Source organism: Mus pahari, chromosome 7, assembly GCF_900095145.1.
Source record: "Mus pahari chromosome 7, PAHARI_EIJ_v1.1, whole genome shotgun sequence".
Classification (NCBI taxonomy): domain Eukaryota; kingdom Metazoa; phylum Chordata; class Mammalia; order Rodentia; family Muridae; genus Mus; species Mus pahari.
Genome location: NC_034596.1, coordinates 36308308 through 36325938, shown reverse-complemented (window position 1 = coordinate 36325938; position 17631 = coordinate 36308308). Strand labels below are relative to the sequence as shown.

The 17631-nt window shown below is 37.0% G+C and overlaps 1 protein-coding gene across 6 annotated transcripts in view; it reads right to left on the bottom strand.

Moving 5' to 3' along the window:
• Window positions 1-17631, bottom strand: part of Dgkb (diacylglycerol kinase beta) — a 667872-nt gene that overhangs the window by 424739 nt on the left and 225502 nt on the right. For all 6 annotated transcript variants that reach the window (XM_021201522.2, XM_029540832.1, XM_029540833.1 and 3 more), the window contains 3 exons: window positions 9731-9848; window positions 7398-7486; window positions 7205-7321 (listed from right to left, as the gene is read on the bottom strand). In XM_021201522.2, the coding sequence (XP_021057181.1) occupies window positions 7205-7321; window positions 7398-7486; window positions 9731-9848 (324 nt within the window). The remainder of the gene's footprint in view (window positions 1-7204; window positions 7322-7397; window positions 7487-9730; window positions 9849-17631) is intronic.

Genomic DNA, 17631 nt, shown 5'->3' with positions numbered 1-17631 from the left:
GATATAAATGTTGTCTTTACAATGCATGTAACACCAAGAATTTCTAGAAACTACCAGAATCTGGTAAAAAGCAAATGATTCATCCCTAAATTCTTCAGAGGGCCAATGGCCTCGCTGTCATTGTTATGTTAAGCTTCTTCTCTCCCAGTGTATATGAGAATACATTTATGTTGTCTTCAACCATTTAGCTTATGGCATTTTGTTATAGAAGCTCTAGAAAATAAGTCCATTGACACAATGAAAACCCAAGGCAGACCCTATGTCTTAAGTGTCCTCTGGATTGTGGCTGGTCACAGAAATTGAGTTTTTCCTCTTTGATATCATGCAACTACCTAAAAACTGAGGCAGAAGCTAAAACATTCTGAAAAGGCAATCTTTGTGTGTACAGAGTGAGTCTGGCTCATTTTTGTACTCTATGGGACATCCTAAAATGACAAATTGCAAAAATGCAGGTAAGGAACAGCCTCAGGTCAGCATAGCTCACAGACAGCATTAGAGTCGCAACTTCGTGTGACCCTCCATCTCATGTATTTCCAATATAAACAGTAAGTAAAATTCGTAACAGATTTTTACACTTAGGCCAAGTGGAAAGAACTAAGGACTTAGAAATATCCAATTGACCAGGAAACTAGAGTAAGTGAGGATATAACTCAATATATCTCATGGAAGGCTGCCTTTATAGACCTAACAAAGCCCAGTATATTATTTTTAAGTTTAACTGCCAGAATGTCCTATATCTCTGAATTTTTCTGTTCAGTCTTAAGCAGGAGCCATAACATGAGTAAGCGTCTTGCTTATCAGTCAAATAGGAACACATATTAAGAGAAACATGTCCTAAGAGATTTGTATTAACTACTCATGTATTAGAATGCCTTATATTTTTGGAAGCTAAAATAAAACATCTGGAAGGAATATTCTAGTGGCCATCCGGTCCATGATATTGTATATGGAGGGAAAGGTCAAAGCTGTGGGCAACATGTTTAAAGAACTGATCATTTTTACAAGCTGTGAGTGAAATTGTGGAGCAACTGTCTCTGATGCCTCATGTTGCCCAGAAATGTACCTGTCCACAAGACAGAAACTAAGAAAAAAACAAACAAACAAACAAACAAACAAACAAACAAACAAACAAAAAAATCCAATCAGCCAAACAGTAAAAACAAATCAAAAAAGCTATAAATCAAGACTATCAGTCATAAATGATTGTGTTATCTGTATTGTAAACTGAAAATGTTCTAAAGAAGACAAGAGTCTGTTAAAAAATACAGGTATTAACTAAATAACAATTACATAATAGAATTAAAACAAATTGGTTTTCCTTAAGTTACTGTTAACATTGTGTTTTCTGAGAATCTGTGTATGCTTCTTTTCAATAGGAGATCACAAAGGGAAATGTGTCAAAATCTATCACCAACCATAGCAAGGTTCTTAGATCAGCACTGTTTCTTAAGTATATTTTTATAGTCAATGTAGAGCAATCCCTAAATTCAAATGTAGATAGCATTTGTAGTTGAGTACTTAGGGAGCTATCTTGAGCAAGATGGACATATGAGAGAGATACCTGAGAGAATTAGAAACCCTACAATGAATCAGAAGTAGGCCTGAAGACAAATATTTATTTTGTCTTGACATATAATGGCATCTGCCAAGTTATGACTGTAAAAAAAACAACAACAACAACAACAAAAAAACAACAACAACAAAAAAAACGTTTAATATGACATGCTCCCTGACCTGAAAGTACTCAACCTGCAAAGTGTAAGAAGCACATCCCTTGCTATGAAAAACTACCTAGTTTGTGGCATTGTGTGATAGCAACACAATCAGGTTAGGAGAACTTGTTTACATGTCATCCCATGCATTTGGGATCTATGAAATACACAGAGTTGGCAAGATGCCCTAGACTGATGACTGTCTTCAAGGGTCTACAGTAAGGAAAGTCAGACAAACAGTGGTCTTCCTTGAGGTTATAAATGAATTAGATCACAGATGCATCTTGCCCCTTGAGCAGAATTTCCAAGAGAAGCAGTTCCTACCTTTCAACAGTCATTTTCAAAATGCTGTCCACAGCTATCTTCCCATATTTTTAAAAGATGGCATGCAGAAAAGTAAAACTTATTTTTAAGATACCCAGAAACTCTCTTTCAGGGTAACAGATACAGGCGCATTATCTACTAAAGTCAAATAATATGAACCAGTTTTTCTTGGACTTGAATTAAACACTTGGAAATAATTTCAGAATTTGACAGCTCACAGTAGCACCTAATTTAGAGCCAGCTCTCTGTTTATTAGTAAAATCTGTCTCAAGTTTGGATGAAAAAGAGTGTGTGTGTGTGTGTATGTGTGTGTCGGGGGGAGAGAGACAGAGAGAGAGAGAGAGAGAGAGAGAGAGAGAGAGAGAGAGAGAGAGAGTTTGTGCGTGTGTGGTATGGAGAGGTGTTGAGCTAATGGTAGAAATGAATAGTAGAAAAAGGAAAAATAAGAAAAGTATTCATTAGAATTTAGAGATTCATATACAAAAAATTAGTCCCTCTTACAAATAAAAGTTCAATGACATGACTTAAAGAAATTTGTTAGTTTACACTTTCATATAAAATCAATATTTTACAAACTCAGGATACTTCATCAATGATGGTGTCTGCTAAATAAAAATCTGTCTATGGCTTTCAAAACCTTTTGACAATGAGAAAAATGTCATTGTCAGGAGCTCATTATTTTCATTAAAAGTACATTCCTATAAGATAATAAGTTAGTAATTCAGATGGATACAATAGGCATTCTCTTTTAATCTCAAATAGTTGTATTGACCTCACATCCTAGTGATTCCTGCCTGACAAGGAGTTATCTTTTTTTTTTTTTTTCTCAACAATTCTCTTTTTATTTCCAGTAAAAACAAACACACATTTATTTTGTCCTTGATTTTTGGTGCAACTTATACAAAAACATTACATCAGTTAGTCTGTAGTCTTAAAAATCAAAAATCAACAATACGTAAAATCAAATTTACAACCAAAAGTAAATGAACCTGTTGGTGCGGTAAGACTGCAACTCAGTGGCCCAACTGAGGTCCTCCAGGCCCTAAGTCCTTCTTTTTTTTTTTTTTTTTTTTTTTTTTAATTTTCCCTGTTTATTTTTTTCCAATTTTTTAATTAGGTATTTACTTCATTTACATTTCAAATGCTATCCCTAGAGTCCCCTATACCCTCCCCCCCTGGCTCCCCTACCTACTCACTCCCACTTCTTGGTCCTGGCATTCCCCTGTACTGGGGCATATAAAGTTTGCAAGACCAAGGGGCCTNTCTTCCCAATGATGGCTGACTAGGCCATCTTCTGCTACATATGCAGCTAGAGACACGAGCTCTGGAGGTACTGGTTAGTTCATATTGTTGTTCCACCTACAGGGTTGCAGACATCTTTTCTTGATACACAGAGTAAACATCATGTCAAGGACACACTCAGTAACAGATGCGAATCAGACCTGGCAACATGATCTCAACAGTGGCAGGACATAAGCAAGAAAAAAAACAAAACAAAACAAAAAAAGAAAACAAAACAAAAACAAAAACAAAACAAAACAAAACAAAAAAACCCTGAAAACCAAGATGAAGGTTTGTCTAGCTCAAAGGAATGAAGTTGAAAGCACAGAAAATATTTGCTTAAGTAGGAGATACAGATTTTGTGTTTCATTTTGTTTTGATTTTTGTTTTGTGTTCCTGAGTGTTTACCAATTTTCCATCTTAGGTAGCATGCTTTATAGAAGAGCTACAATGTTTTTTAGAACTTATCTTTAGGTCTACAAGATGGCTGCAATAGTCTATCTAGATAAATTTCATTGATATAAAATTGTAGATATGGATGTTTATCATTTATGTTTTAAGATTTATTAACCGGTCTAATGAGACTTGAGCATTATAAGTTATTTCAAGGTATTTTGAGATAAAATTTAAAGATGAACTGCATTTGAGATTCAATATCTAACATGAAGATTACCATATTACTCATTATAGTGAACCTGAGAATTTCCTCAAAACCTGGCACTCCCTTAGGATCATCAGATGATTAAGGAAAACATGTGTACTATCAACTTGTAGCAATGGACGCAAATGGAAGTATAACGTTGATTGCAGGCAGAAATGAAACCACTGGAGAACAACTCAGTCTTTCTTTAAGAAAGGAAGTAAAGTAAAATAAAATAAATTGAAGAAAAAAAGAATTAGCATCAAAGAAAACATCAAGGGCAATAAAGAACTGAACCTGGTTCCTAGTAAGTATTTAAGACTAGTACAGTCCAAGGAATGGGATATTTTAAATATAAGGTGGGGATGAATCATGGCCTTTGCAGGGGTTGCTTAGCAGACTCCCAGCTCTAACAGGGAAGTCAGTGGTGAAGGAGGATGCAAAACTTGTGCTTCCTAAATCTGTGCTTTGTAGAACTCAAAATCTAGGTGGAGTAAGTAGTGGGGAGGTTGCATTTATTGTCATAGAATTATTATAGATAACTGAAGGGGACATGCTATAACAAATTACAGTTTTCAAAAGATTTTTCTAGTGGTGCTATGGCAGCCTACATATAGGAGAAGTACCTTCTGTCAGGGAAATAAGCCAAGAGATTCTTACTCTAACCTAGTGGGGAGGGGGTGCTAAGAGCTTGCACTAAGGTTGGGAACGTGAAGTCAAAATCTCAGATCTGGGAGAGATATTTTAAGCAAGAAATGTAAGGGCTTAGCACTAGGCGATATGAAGGAGATAAATGTGAAAGACAAGAAAAACATGACTTCTAACTCGCATAGTAACTGGAAACATCATTTGAGGATCAGTTCTTGTAAATAGCAGGTTAAGAGTTGAAGAGTTGCTCTTGAGAACTCAAGTCTATGGACCTTGACATAAAAGTTAGTGATGCTTGAAGCCACACGATTTCCTATGGTCTTTAAGGATGCAGGCTGATATTCTGGGAAATTTCCATTTATAAATCCTTACCAAGATGAGACCGCCATACCCTGAATTTTACACATGACGTGCCCCATGGACACCAGGTTTCACGATAGGTGCCATGTCTGATTTTACCTATTGCCCACTGATAGAATAGTCACTAAGCATTTACCAAGTATGTGCTCTATTTGTAAACCTATCTACACTGACTTTTTACCCATTTAATCCTTACAACAACCCTATAGATGAGGTATTATCAACTCCATTTTACAGTGTAAGAATATTGTCCCAGACTGAGGCAATCGATGGATACAGTGGCACAGTTTATAAGTGACTGGGGGCATATTCGCTGTGTTTCTCAAGTTGTGATTTCAAGTCATACAAAATGAGCAATGGGTTTTGGAGGAAGATTGAAGCGCAGCTCTGCTTCACCCTCTGATCTTCGGTTTAAGCAAGTTTCTCTTGGAATCCACTCAGGTGGTTCCTTAAAAACCTCATTACAGGCAGCACCACATCCCTGCTCTCTCCTGGCTCCCAGAGTGTGAAGATGACATTTGGTTCTTAAGAGATCTGTCGCATTAGGCACCGTTAATTGAGGGATCAGTCTTAGGCTAACGTTTCCATAAAGCAGCTCGAGAAAGTTATGAATGATACTAAGTATATAAATATTTTCAGGTGAATATATTCTGACACTAGCCACGAAATTGATAAATTAATAAAGGTGTCCCTACAGTTACTGTAAGTTAGAATTCTGAAAGTACTCAGAGACACTCCAGGAAACAAAGTGGGAAGATGATACGAATTGAATAGCAAACTTCCGACGCCCCCCTCCCTCCAGGGCTTGGGGCTACAGACCTCTCAGGTTAATTCCTGTCTTTCAAGCTGAATAGTCACTCATAACTACTATTTGTTTTATGACTTGTGATTATGTAGTTGTGCCTTATTTTGTGAAAGAGTCAATACTGTAATTTCTAACCCCAGTGATTAGAAAGTTACAGATTATAAATAAATAACTGATAAATTGTAAACAGCATTTAAATCTTTATAAAGAACAGTGGAAGGATCCTTATTGAATTGCCACTTACATTTTTTAATATGTTAAAGATGATATTAAAGACCATTTCTTTCTAATAAAAATATCTGTTAAGAAATAGAAAATCAAATAATAGTAGTAGTAATAAGAAGAGTAAAAATAATAACAGCAACATATTCAATATATTGCTTTTATATCTGATAAAAGTGAAAAGACAATACTGATATTTTTTTAATTTTAGCCTATGCTAAAATTATGATATGCTGTGTAAAATGATGTGGGGCTGGGACTAGGCTTCTACAAGAAAAGTTACATAGTGTTCTAATTAGTTTCCCAACTACATTTTAATAAATATAATTATTTTGTTATGGTCTTTTTAAAAATTGAGCATTGATATATTCTTGCAATTGCTAGACATTTTATTATAATAACCAAACTTCAAATCTTCAAATACTTAATTGCAGTTTGAAATGTAACTCAACTTGATTTTTAAATTATTCTCTCTCTCTCTCTCTCTCTCTCTCTCTCTCTCTCTCTCTCTCTCTCTCTCTCTCTCTCTCTCTCTCTTTTTCTGTGTGTTTTTGTGTCGTTTAAGAACACTTTTTAACCTGTAGGTATCTCTACCAAAATCTGATTTGCCAACTATTACAGTGCCCTCTGCTGTTTATTCTGGTAAAAGAATGCAAAGAACTGAAGGACTAAGAAGCTATTCTGCGAGGAAGACGCAAAGACACCCAAACTCAAAAGGCAGAAATGTTTGTTTATGCTAATTTCAGAAATTAAACAGATATAGTAGTGCCATCTAATAACTGTGTTTATTCCCAAGTTTATTTGAAGCAGTTTGACAGTCAACCGGATGGTATCCTAAAGCTTTGGCCATTGTGCTTTTTCCATAATTATTACTCCACCAAAACCTCTTGTGTGGCAGTTCACTAATTACACGGAGTAAGGAACATACATAGGAGAATGGTTTGGTGTGACAGTAATGACCCTCTTCTGTTTGTCAACATTCATTTGTGGTTTCTGATTGCTTTCCTGGGAACTGCTAGAACCCACTCCATGGGCCCTTGTGTGAAAAGCATGTGAAGGCACCATCTCTAAAATCCTGAGTCCTATGAGGACAAATCTGATTCTTTGGCCGATGAAATAAGAACACCCACCACCCCCACCACCCGCCCGAGGTTTTAGGTGATTTATTCCAACTTCGAAGGCCTTCCGGTTCAGTGCTGTCACGATACTCACTGTGGTCTGGCACCAAACACAATGCAGCCCCGTCAGGCCCTGGTAACATTTCACTGTTTTGTGGCACTTATCACACTTGGTAGGGCAATTGCCTTCGACCCAATAATGGTGCATGACCTAGAACAGAATAACAGGGTGGTAAGAGGCGCTATCCATGGTGACACATGTGGAAAGTCTATGTGGCCAGACTTACGTCCGTGTTCTTCTTGGACTTCACATATGTCTTGATGCAGGAGGGCGGGGCTCTGGCCACACAGCGCTCATGTACAGTGTACTTGCAGACTGAAAGGAAACAGGTACACAGATTCAGAGCTGACCCTGGTCCTGATTGCAAATTTACGAGGGAAGAGTGGCATTAACAGATGCTCATTTCGCATCCACTGTTCTCTAATCAATCCAATCAGCCGCATCAAGGAAAAAAGTCCAAGTCGGCTGTTTTTATCATGGAATGCAAAAGGCCAATTAGTACAGGAAATAGTATGCATATGAGAAGGCAAGCCTTCTCTGTCATGGTGTAGCAGGAACAGGAAATGCTTAATTAAATCAGTCCTTGCTCAAATTTTTCACAATAATTCCCAGATGACAAAAATATTAAAGACAAATTGATGACTGCCAAATGGCTTTGTGTCATTTGCTAGGAGGAAGAGGTCTATATTTCATAAAGTATAGGCATGAGAGCAGCTGGCAGGCAATGGGAGTAAATATCTGTGTGCTTATACTGCTTTGTCTATTGGCTTATCTAAACTTGAAATGGTAGGTTTGTCTACTGCTGAAGAATAGTTTCCATCATCCGTGCCAGGCTTTCAGGGAAGTTCATCCTTCATTTTCCATCATGATACTGGTTCTTCAAACAACCACTTTCACTAGGCAAACATGTGGCACCAGGAAACAAAAATGTATGTGAAAAGACATATTTGTACTAGTAAATGTATGTATGAATGTATGCGGATAATCTATGACACAAAACAAAAACACACTTGGGGGTGCATCTCTGCATCTTGTGGGTTCACTGTAAATATTAGGGTCACATGCACTTGTGTATGAGAAGGATGCTCCACTTCAGAATTCATAAATATGTAGAAAAAGGTATTAAAAATGAACAGATCAACAACTTAAAAACCCACTTCTTGAAATATGAATGAAATGTATGCAATGCTTATGGTGTTTAATAATAAGAATCTAAAATATCCTGTCTGTGAGATCTGACCGCAGCCAGGAAGACCACTTATCTTTTCTTTTCTTTTACAGTAGTACTCATGTTGTGAGTGTTCCCCTAATAACCATTTTGTAAACAGCAAAGATCTGTCTTTTTTTATTATACCACTCCCCTTCTTTGAAAGTCGTCTTGTTTCAGTCAATTATATCTGCCCCCAAATCTTCACTCCCTTAAACATTTATAGAAGTTCTGAGATCGTTTTATTTTTGTTTTTGTTTTGTTTGTTTGTTTTGACATGGCAAACATTTTAGTATATCTGGATCTTCCAACATGGCCATCAGAAATTTTCCTTATGTAATATTTCATAAATGTTATATATCCTTAAAAAAACATTCATTTATAAATTTTATATATATGTATATATATATATGATATTAAGTATAGTTCTTAATGTTAAATAATATACCTAGAGAAAAAAACCTTAAAACATATTACATAGCAGAAATTGATGTGGCTGAATTGCTGGATCAGTGGAAATCTTAACCTTATTTCAGAGAACATAAACTTTATTTTAAGTAAAAATGTTATGGATTAAATCAATACTAGATGATTTTATAAATTAACTAACACACATATTTACATACATACTCTTTAGCAAATCTCTAACTTATAATGTAGGTTTATTAGAATAAAATAAATCTTGCATGATAAGGAAACTGAGATTATTAAAATGAACACGACTTATAATGCCTTATATTGCAATGACTATAGCTCAGATCTCAAGAACTCATTTTAAGAAATTGACCCTCTGTGAGTACCTCAGTGTACTGGAGGTAGAGAGTCTCCCAGATGCAATAGGATGCAATGTAAAGTATTTGGGATATGAGTCAATAGGAAAATCTGGGTCCATGTATGAGGTGGGAGCAGTGGAGAAAGTCACTAGATATTAATCTTAGATTATGAACACACACACATGAGCAAACATAGACATGAGAACACACCCCCGCTCACCCACATACCCTCCCCCCCACACTTTTGTACTCCATAAGTCTGTAAGACCTAGAGTTGTAATGGTTAAATTATGAGGGGAATATATGAGAAAGCAGTGAAAAATGTTTAAATACTCCAAGGAGAACTGAGAAATACAAATAATTAAAAATTAAACCACCATACAAAGAAATACCTATGGCATGGAAATGCAGCATTTATTTCCTTTGAAAGGAAGTTGGCCAGCGACCTGAGCATTGCGAAGCTACAGGGAAATATGTTCCATCCTGGCCTGAGGTATGACACACAAACAGGAGAGCTGCATGAGCTCTGTTTCCCCCCTCAAGAAAGGTGATGACATCAGGCAGAGCCAACGAACTCACAGGAGCAGCAGAGGCCCTGCTTCCCCACGCCAATCAGCATGTTCAGGCAGAGATTGCAGTAGGCGGGCTTGTTAAAGTGCTTGAGTCGCCACACATGCTGTCCATCATCCTTCACATTCTGCAAGGACGTGAAAGAAACAGATTTCACTGTAATGAAATAAACAGTGGACTCTGCAAGTGCCAATCGAGCTCAGGCTGGACTGATGTGTGTGAAGACAATCTGTTCCTGCATCTTGGCTCTCTAAAAAGTACAAGAGCGCCACGGAGACTTCAGGAAAACCAACGTGCTCTTGCCTGGCGAGATGCTGAAATGAATCTGAGAGGCTCCAGTGACCCATGAAAACTTGTCTAATGTACCCAGCAACCTCCACGATGACCCCGCCAAACAGAACTCTCCGTGAACACAAGGGCATGCCTTCGTAGCCGTCGAGTAGCTCATGCTTAGCACAATTCCATAAACAAATGAATCAAGAAACTGAAACTTGAAAAGACTCTTAACTGTGGATTTGTGTTTGGGAAAAAAAAAAAAAAAAAAAAAAAACAAAATTTAGAGTGAGGGTAGGTTTGTAAGACAGAAAAATGTGATGTAATCGTATGCATTATGTGTAGGGGCACTATAGAAAGACAACACAGCTCCAATCATCGTATTTTTATTAATAATAAAATATTAATAATAATGCTTCTAACCCCTCTCTCTTACCACAGTGAGAGCCAGGACACTGATTTATAATATCTATGAATCCATAGTAACTACTTCTCACATTAGAATAAGAAATGTCAAATTTGCATCGTAAGATGAAACATTAATGAACATGCTTCCTAGGAGGTACTTGTCAACGGCCCCTTGAAGTTTAGCAAGTTTTGATGGCAGAAACACTGCCTTGTTTTTTGTCCCAAGCAGCCATTTCAAACAACTGATGACTGAAGACCCTGCACTATTGAGATGTAATTCTATCCAGATGAGAGGACAGGCTTATATGGTACCCATGCTAATAAAAACAGGCTACACAGACTTCTGCCCTACAGAGGGGTTTGGTTTCCCAAGCCATTGGAACCCGGGCTCTGATACTAAGTGTTGCATTGAGTTGGCTCACATTCTTTCATCTCCTTAGACTAAGAGAGAAAGGCGACCCAGCTGAGCTGGGAAACGCCTATTCCTTGCTAGCTTGTGAGGAATACACCAACTGTCTCTGGTCCAGGCACTGAGGAGCTGCAGTGAGCTGATCCCTTACCTTCAACCTTAGGTTAATCTCAGACGCTTCCCCATTTCTTAGCAATGTTCAAGTTTGTCTTTTGGATAAAGGAGTGAGACAGTTACAACAAAAGCAACTGAGTAAATGGAGATCGTTCTCGTGGCAACTACATCAGGAGTCAGGGTTTTAAACATTTTCATCCACCATTTAAAAAAAAAAAAAAAGGTTCACAGTTATTTCTTAATTTCTTAGCCGGGGCTGGCTTGGATGTGTTTTAGTAGGATAATACATGTTTAACTTGGCTATATTTTGTACACTATAGCTTTATTTCCATCATATTAAAACTTAAACATCTTGATGTAAAAGTATTAATACGGGACTGTTGGTGTTTTAATAATCTTTGAAAGTGGCAGTGTACTGTAGCAGTATACCACTTTAAAAGATTTTCAAGTCAAAGGAGAAACATTGGAATTTTCACATTTATTGCTGTTTTTGTACTCTTTCTCATTTCATCTCAAGTGATTGTCCATTCCATGTGAATAAGCCTCATCTTGTTGGAGAGCACATATGGACGAAGTCAGCTGGCATTTTCCTTATCAAAAAATAAACAAGTCTGAACGTGGGTGTTCTGTCAATCAGAACACTTAGCCATGTTACAGGCTGCAAGTGATATACAAATCCATTACCAGGCATAAAACGCTTTACCAAAAAAAAAAAAAAATTAAATAGCTTTATAGCTCTTAGACCAATGCACTGCCCAAATATACCAGAGATGAAATATGTATGTGGCCTCTTTCAGAGGAGAAATGGAAACCAAGCACCAACTGCTTCTTAGTAGTGCAAATTGCACCCCGGCTCTCTGGATTTTCATGTCTTGTCTTGTCTTATTGAGATTGTAAACTTGGTAGAAGAGAAAGAGTCAGTCTCATTCTATCAGCAGAACATATTCCTATTAATGTTTTTTTATAACAAATAAATATTTATTAACAAGAAAGGAATTTGCTTCTTTTTTTTTTAAGGGAATGAGCAAAGAACTGGAAAGACCTTCATCAGGGCCAACTGTGCAAATGAGAAGAAGGTGTCTCAGTCTCCCTTCTATTTCCTCTCTGGGAAAATAAAGGCACTCACTTTCTCAGGCCATAGTGTGAGGCTTCATTATACAACACCTGTGAAGTTAATTTAGCTCCTTGAAAACTGGTGTTATATAAACAGCAAATATTATTACGATCATGGTGTAGAAATTTATAACATCCAAAAATTGCAGCCTAAAGAATTAAGACACTCAGTTAATTAAGAATTAGTTCCACTGTTAGTTATTTCACAAAATATTGCCTTTTTTTCTCCTTCTATATGCCAGACATAATCCTATTCTGTGACTATTACAGGGAGACTGTTCAGTGCTGCCTGGGAAGGTCCACCATTAAGAAGAGTTAGCAGTTACACTTCCTCAAAAGTTAAGTCTCGGGCTAGTGAGATGGCTCAGTGGGTAAGAGCACCCGGCTGCTCTTCTGAAGGTCTGGAGTTCAAATCCCAGCAACCACATGGTGGCTCACAACCATCCGTAACAAGGTTTGACTCCTTCTTCTGGAGTGTCTGAAGACAGCTACAGCGTACTTACATATAATAAATAAATAAATCTTTAAAAAAAAAAAAGAAAAAAAGTTAGGTCTCAAAGCCAGAGAGATGCCCCCCATGCCTTTTTTTTCTTATTTGTTTGTTTATCTTAAAGTTTTCCAAAGTTTCATTTTTGAGCATTATTTCCCAGAATATTGATAATGTTCAAGTGAACCAAGGCTGCTCTAAATGATATTTATTTTCAAAGATTTTAAAGAGCTATATTACTGATATCCCAGGCCAAACTCCACATCCCATCAAGTACCTTGGGAACATTGAAGAGCGAATGTTGCAAGTTACTTCCATTGTTAAATAATGTGCACTATCCTCTCCAATTATCTCTGAACCATTGCATCATCAGTAAAAAGTTGTTTTGATTGGCAATAAAGTTGGGCTATATTAAGTCTAGGGAAAAAAATAACTCAGAGAGATGTATTGACATCTGGGCCCAGTCACAGTCGATTGCTAATTTCCAGACTGTACTTTCTGCACTCAGAAAAGGACCCTGCCATCCCCAGGGCTCCAATCAAAGTGCCCACCTTGTCATCCTGCAAAGTATTATACTAAGTTCCATTTAATAACTTGTAATGAACTTCTGAATCTTGTTTGGTTTTGTAACTTCTTAATGGATTGTTCCATGTATATGGAGAGTGCGGGAAGGCTTCCTAACCAAACTATACTTTTCAACTTTTAACCGGAATGTGGAATGGCAGTTTTCAAATAGGATTTAGTTTAGTCAAAGCAAACCTCTGCCTGTCACCTCTAAATCTCATCAGGAAATGTATTACTTCTTTGTTATTAATTCAAGCAAAAGTAAGAAGAAAGAGGTGCCCTTCCATGTCCTTAATCGAACACATAGTATATATTACATATAAAGACTAATTATCATATTTCTTTGAAACCATGTAATGAGATGGAAAAAATTCCATTCAAATGCAGCTTAGGCTAAAAGAGGCCACATCCAGATACACAATCAAGACCCTGAGGTTCTCCCTGCTATGGCTGTTTTGCTAAAGGGTCCAGACTGTTTTCAAAATACTTATGTTTATACAAGTACACGAGGACATCTTTATACTGTTGTCAAAATACCTCTTTTTTGCAACAGGCAATAGTCAATTCAAACAGCTGGTAAAAGTGTTAAAGATAAGTGCATGTGAGACCTAAGGGGACACCTTTATCCCTGCCATGACAAGGATCAAGGGACAAGACTCAGGAAGAAATCATGGAAACAGTTCATGAGCTGATGTATTAGGAAGAGCGTTATGAAATACTATCTTCTAGACATCACAAGGCTATTGCACTCCTGAACTCAACAGCATATGTGCAAACCTGCTGCACAAAATACCAAAGCAAATACCAAGGCAGCCAATATTCAGGTATGGATGGCTCATGAGATCTCATTCTGAACTGGGATGCTATTGGCGGCTGAGTCCTGCTAAAGCAGTGTTTCTCAACATTTGTAACGTTGCAACCATTTAATACAGTTCTTCATGTTGTGGGGGCCACCAACCATAAAATCATCTTCACTGGTACTTCACAACTGTAGTTTTGTTATTGTTAAGAATTGAAATGTAAAGATTTGTGATTTCTGATGGTGTTAGATGATCTCTCTGAAAGAGATGGGTCAGTCCTGTAAAAGGGCCGTGCCCCCCAGGTTGAGAACCTCAACGAATGCTAGGGACTCATTCTTTGGGACTGTGCCCACTGGTGGAGTAGATTACCCCTGCTATAATGCATGATCCTATACCCATGCATGTGACAATTACTCTGAGTTGAAATGGAGGTAAAATGAGGAGTAAATCTGATTATCATAGATAGATAGATAGATAGATAGAGAGAGAGAGAGAGAGAGAGAGAGAGAGAGAGAGAGAGAGAGAGAGANTCTGAGTTGAAATGGAGGTAAAATGAGGAGTAAAACACACACACACACACACACAGATAGATAGAGAGAGAGAGAGAGAGAGAGAGAGAGAGAGAGAGAGAGAGAGAGAGAGATACATAAAAAATTGTCTCAAGAAATACAATTTTTCTTTGTTTTACTTTTGTATTTATTAATACAAAAGTCTCTAAAGAAGCAGAGGCTATTAACAAAGAGTGGCAGTTTTATTCACTGATACTTTAGAAAAGATTAGACATAGTGTTATGTTTCTGTCAGAGACCAAAGAGCTTCCTGCAAGTGTGGGCCACTCTTGTACTCACTGATGATGCTTAAAGTGTTTAAGTAAACTTCTGGGCCTGATGGGGATAAAGCCACACACAGCACTCGTAGGGCTCTCAGGAAAATGGACAGGGAGAGCAAGGCTTGCTGGAATCAATAGCACCAGTTACCAAGTACTGTCAGAGTCAAGTTTAAGGTCCAGTTAGAATCCATGGGCCAGTGCTCCGTGTGTTTCCATCCCTGTGGAAGTTTGTCTACAGAGCTCAAAGCTTTGAGACCTGCACCGAGAACTTGGCCGTCTGTCGGGGTTTCAAAAGGATGATATTCTGAAACGGCAGAGTGATGCTAGGCCCTTTTCTTCTGAATGTTCTAAAGAAAGTTCTGTTCCTAAGCTTCAAGATGAAAAAAGGGTGAAGACAAAGCTTATTATTATTATTGTTATCATTAATGTTATTATTATTAGTAGTAGTAGTAGTATTGACCACTTCAGGGATACCTTTTATACCAATATCTTTGGAAGATACAATTTTCATTCTGTTTTTTTTTTTAATAAATCTGAGTCATAAAAGAGTTTAACAAAAATTCAACCCAGAAAACAAACAAATAGAAAAGAAGCAAATGAACAAAAAGTTCACATTATTCAGTGACACAAATCCTGATAAGGAAGGGGATAACTACATGAAAAAAATATGACCAAACTTATAAAGCTATGAAAACTCTTAATTTCCTTTCACTGCAATACATAGACATTTACTGATTAGGGTTTTCGTTTGATTGTTTGTTTGTTTGTTAGTTTGTTTTTTGAATTATGTAAAGTCTCTAGAATCTCTTGGACTAGAAAATAAATGGTATCCGCTCTCTACTAATTCTGTCAGCATCAGATCCTGAGGTATTATTATGTAGCAGAGTGTACACTCTTGAAAATGAGGAAGCTAATGGAAGTGTGTGGAAGAGAACCAATAACGCACAGTACACTCACCAGTGCCATGGTCCCCATTCAAACCATGCTCACCCAGGAGCCCACTCCTCTCTGTGTCATTTCGATGGCACACTGCAGTCACTTACAAATATACTATGACATTTATCACATGGTTAATTAGCATCCATTCCCCAAGATCATAACTGACAATACACAGGAATATATAGGACAATTTAATAAAGCAGACTTTGTATGAATGGCCAACTTCAAGATGAATCACTCAGATTTCCAATTACAGCCTAATGCCAGGGTAGGGGAGAAGGAGGACGCACGGGGTCATAAATCGAGCTCTCTGTGAGCTGCTTGCTGCAGTGAAGTGAGTCTCACTTCCTAAAAACAGTGGCTCTCATCGCTCAAGGGTCTTAGTTCTTTTCTTGCTTTTTCAAACATTTGCTATGTCTTATAGAACACGAGGCTATTTCTGCTGTGGACGGTGATTGTGTATTGCAGGAGTTATCCATTTTACTAAAAATGATTTAAAATTTTTGTAGTATATGTTTATAAAAGCACGAAAGAAGTGAAATTTCTTTTTTACAATTGTTCTTTACATTCTTTACATTCCCATATTTAAAATAGCTCTCTTCGTATTAAGTAATGTAGCCCTGCCATCTAGTGGCTATAATTGGGAACACAGTCCCAATTTCAAAGTAAATACCTCATATTCTGTTCATTGAATAATCTTTTACACTCAAAAACAAAGCATTTAAAATACAGTTATAGCATTCAACTATATTTAACTAACTTCTATGATATTAAAGTTAAAGATTATCACCTATTCACACTAAAATGAAATAGTCTATTACTTTAAAATAGCATGATTTAAGTTCTTATAGCTCTGTAGTTTAAAAATGCTATGGTTTTGTAATTTTACCAAGCATTTCTATAAAATAAGTATTGAAGAATTGCTAAGTAATTATCTTCAAGAAAAATACCTTCTCAATTTTTTTTGCCTTAAAATACAGATAAGAAAATCTCCCCTTTGATTTCCTTCCCTCACTTCAGACGAGCAAAGTCTTTGCTTCTGCTCAGCTTTCTTTTTGTGAAGCTGAGCATGGAACTTGTGGTCTAAGGCATGCTAAGCAGGTGCTGACCCTCTGTGGAACAGCATCTGCTCCAGACAACCAAACATCCCACACATATCTCCCAGATTCCTGCCTCGCTTATATTATCCACATATTACACTTAGAATATAAAATTTTCAACTTTGAAATATTGAAGTTAATTTCTGGAAGATGGTGTTTTTGCAAAGTCTTCATATAAATCAGTGAGCAGCTGTGCTTCCCCACCATAAACCTAAAACATTACCACATTCTTGTTCTCCTTTTGTTTTTTTCCTTGCTAGCCTGCTGACATTATGCTTTCGTCATAATGCTTATAAACAATTATGGGATGTGTGAGAAATTATCATAAAACATTAGAGACCACGTATAACATAGCAAGTTAAAAGTTTACTGACTCATTTATTTTCAAGGTGAATGAATATGCGATTCCCTTTGTATGTTTTTTTCTTTTTTTTAATCTTTCTGTGACTTTTGCCTTTTTGACAATACAGGAGGCAAGGCCTGGAGCTCTGTATTTACCAGACAAGCTTTACCATCAAGCTAATTACTGAGCCCTCAAAATGAATAAATATGCATAAAATAGAATGCTGGATGATACCATTTATAATTAATATTTATTCCTTTGTTTTAATGATAATTTCCATGTGCATTTCAATTTTTCTCCCTCTGTCCATGCCTGAAATCCATTGGTGTTCTGAAGAACAAAAAGAGACAGGCAGCAAAAGAACTGGGAAATCAAAATGAATGCTCATCTCCTTAATCTGTTTTATGTATTCCTAAACCTGGAGCCACTCTTTCTTTCTTTCTTTCTTTCTTTTTTTTTTTTTTTTTTTGGTTTTTCGAGACAGGGTTTCTCTGTATAGCCCTGGCTGTCCTGGAACTCACTTTGTAGACCA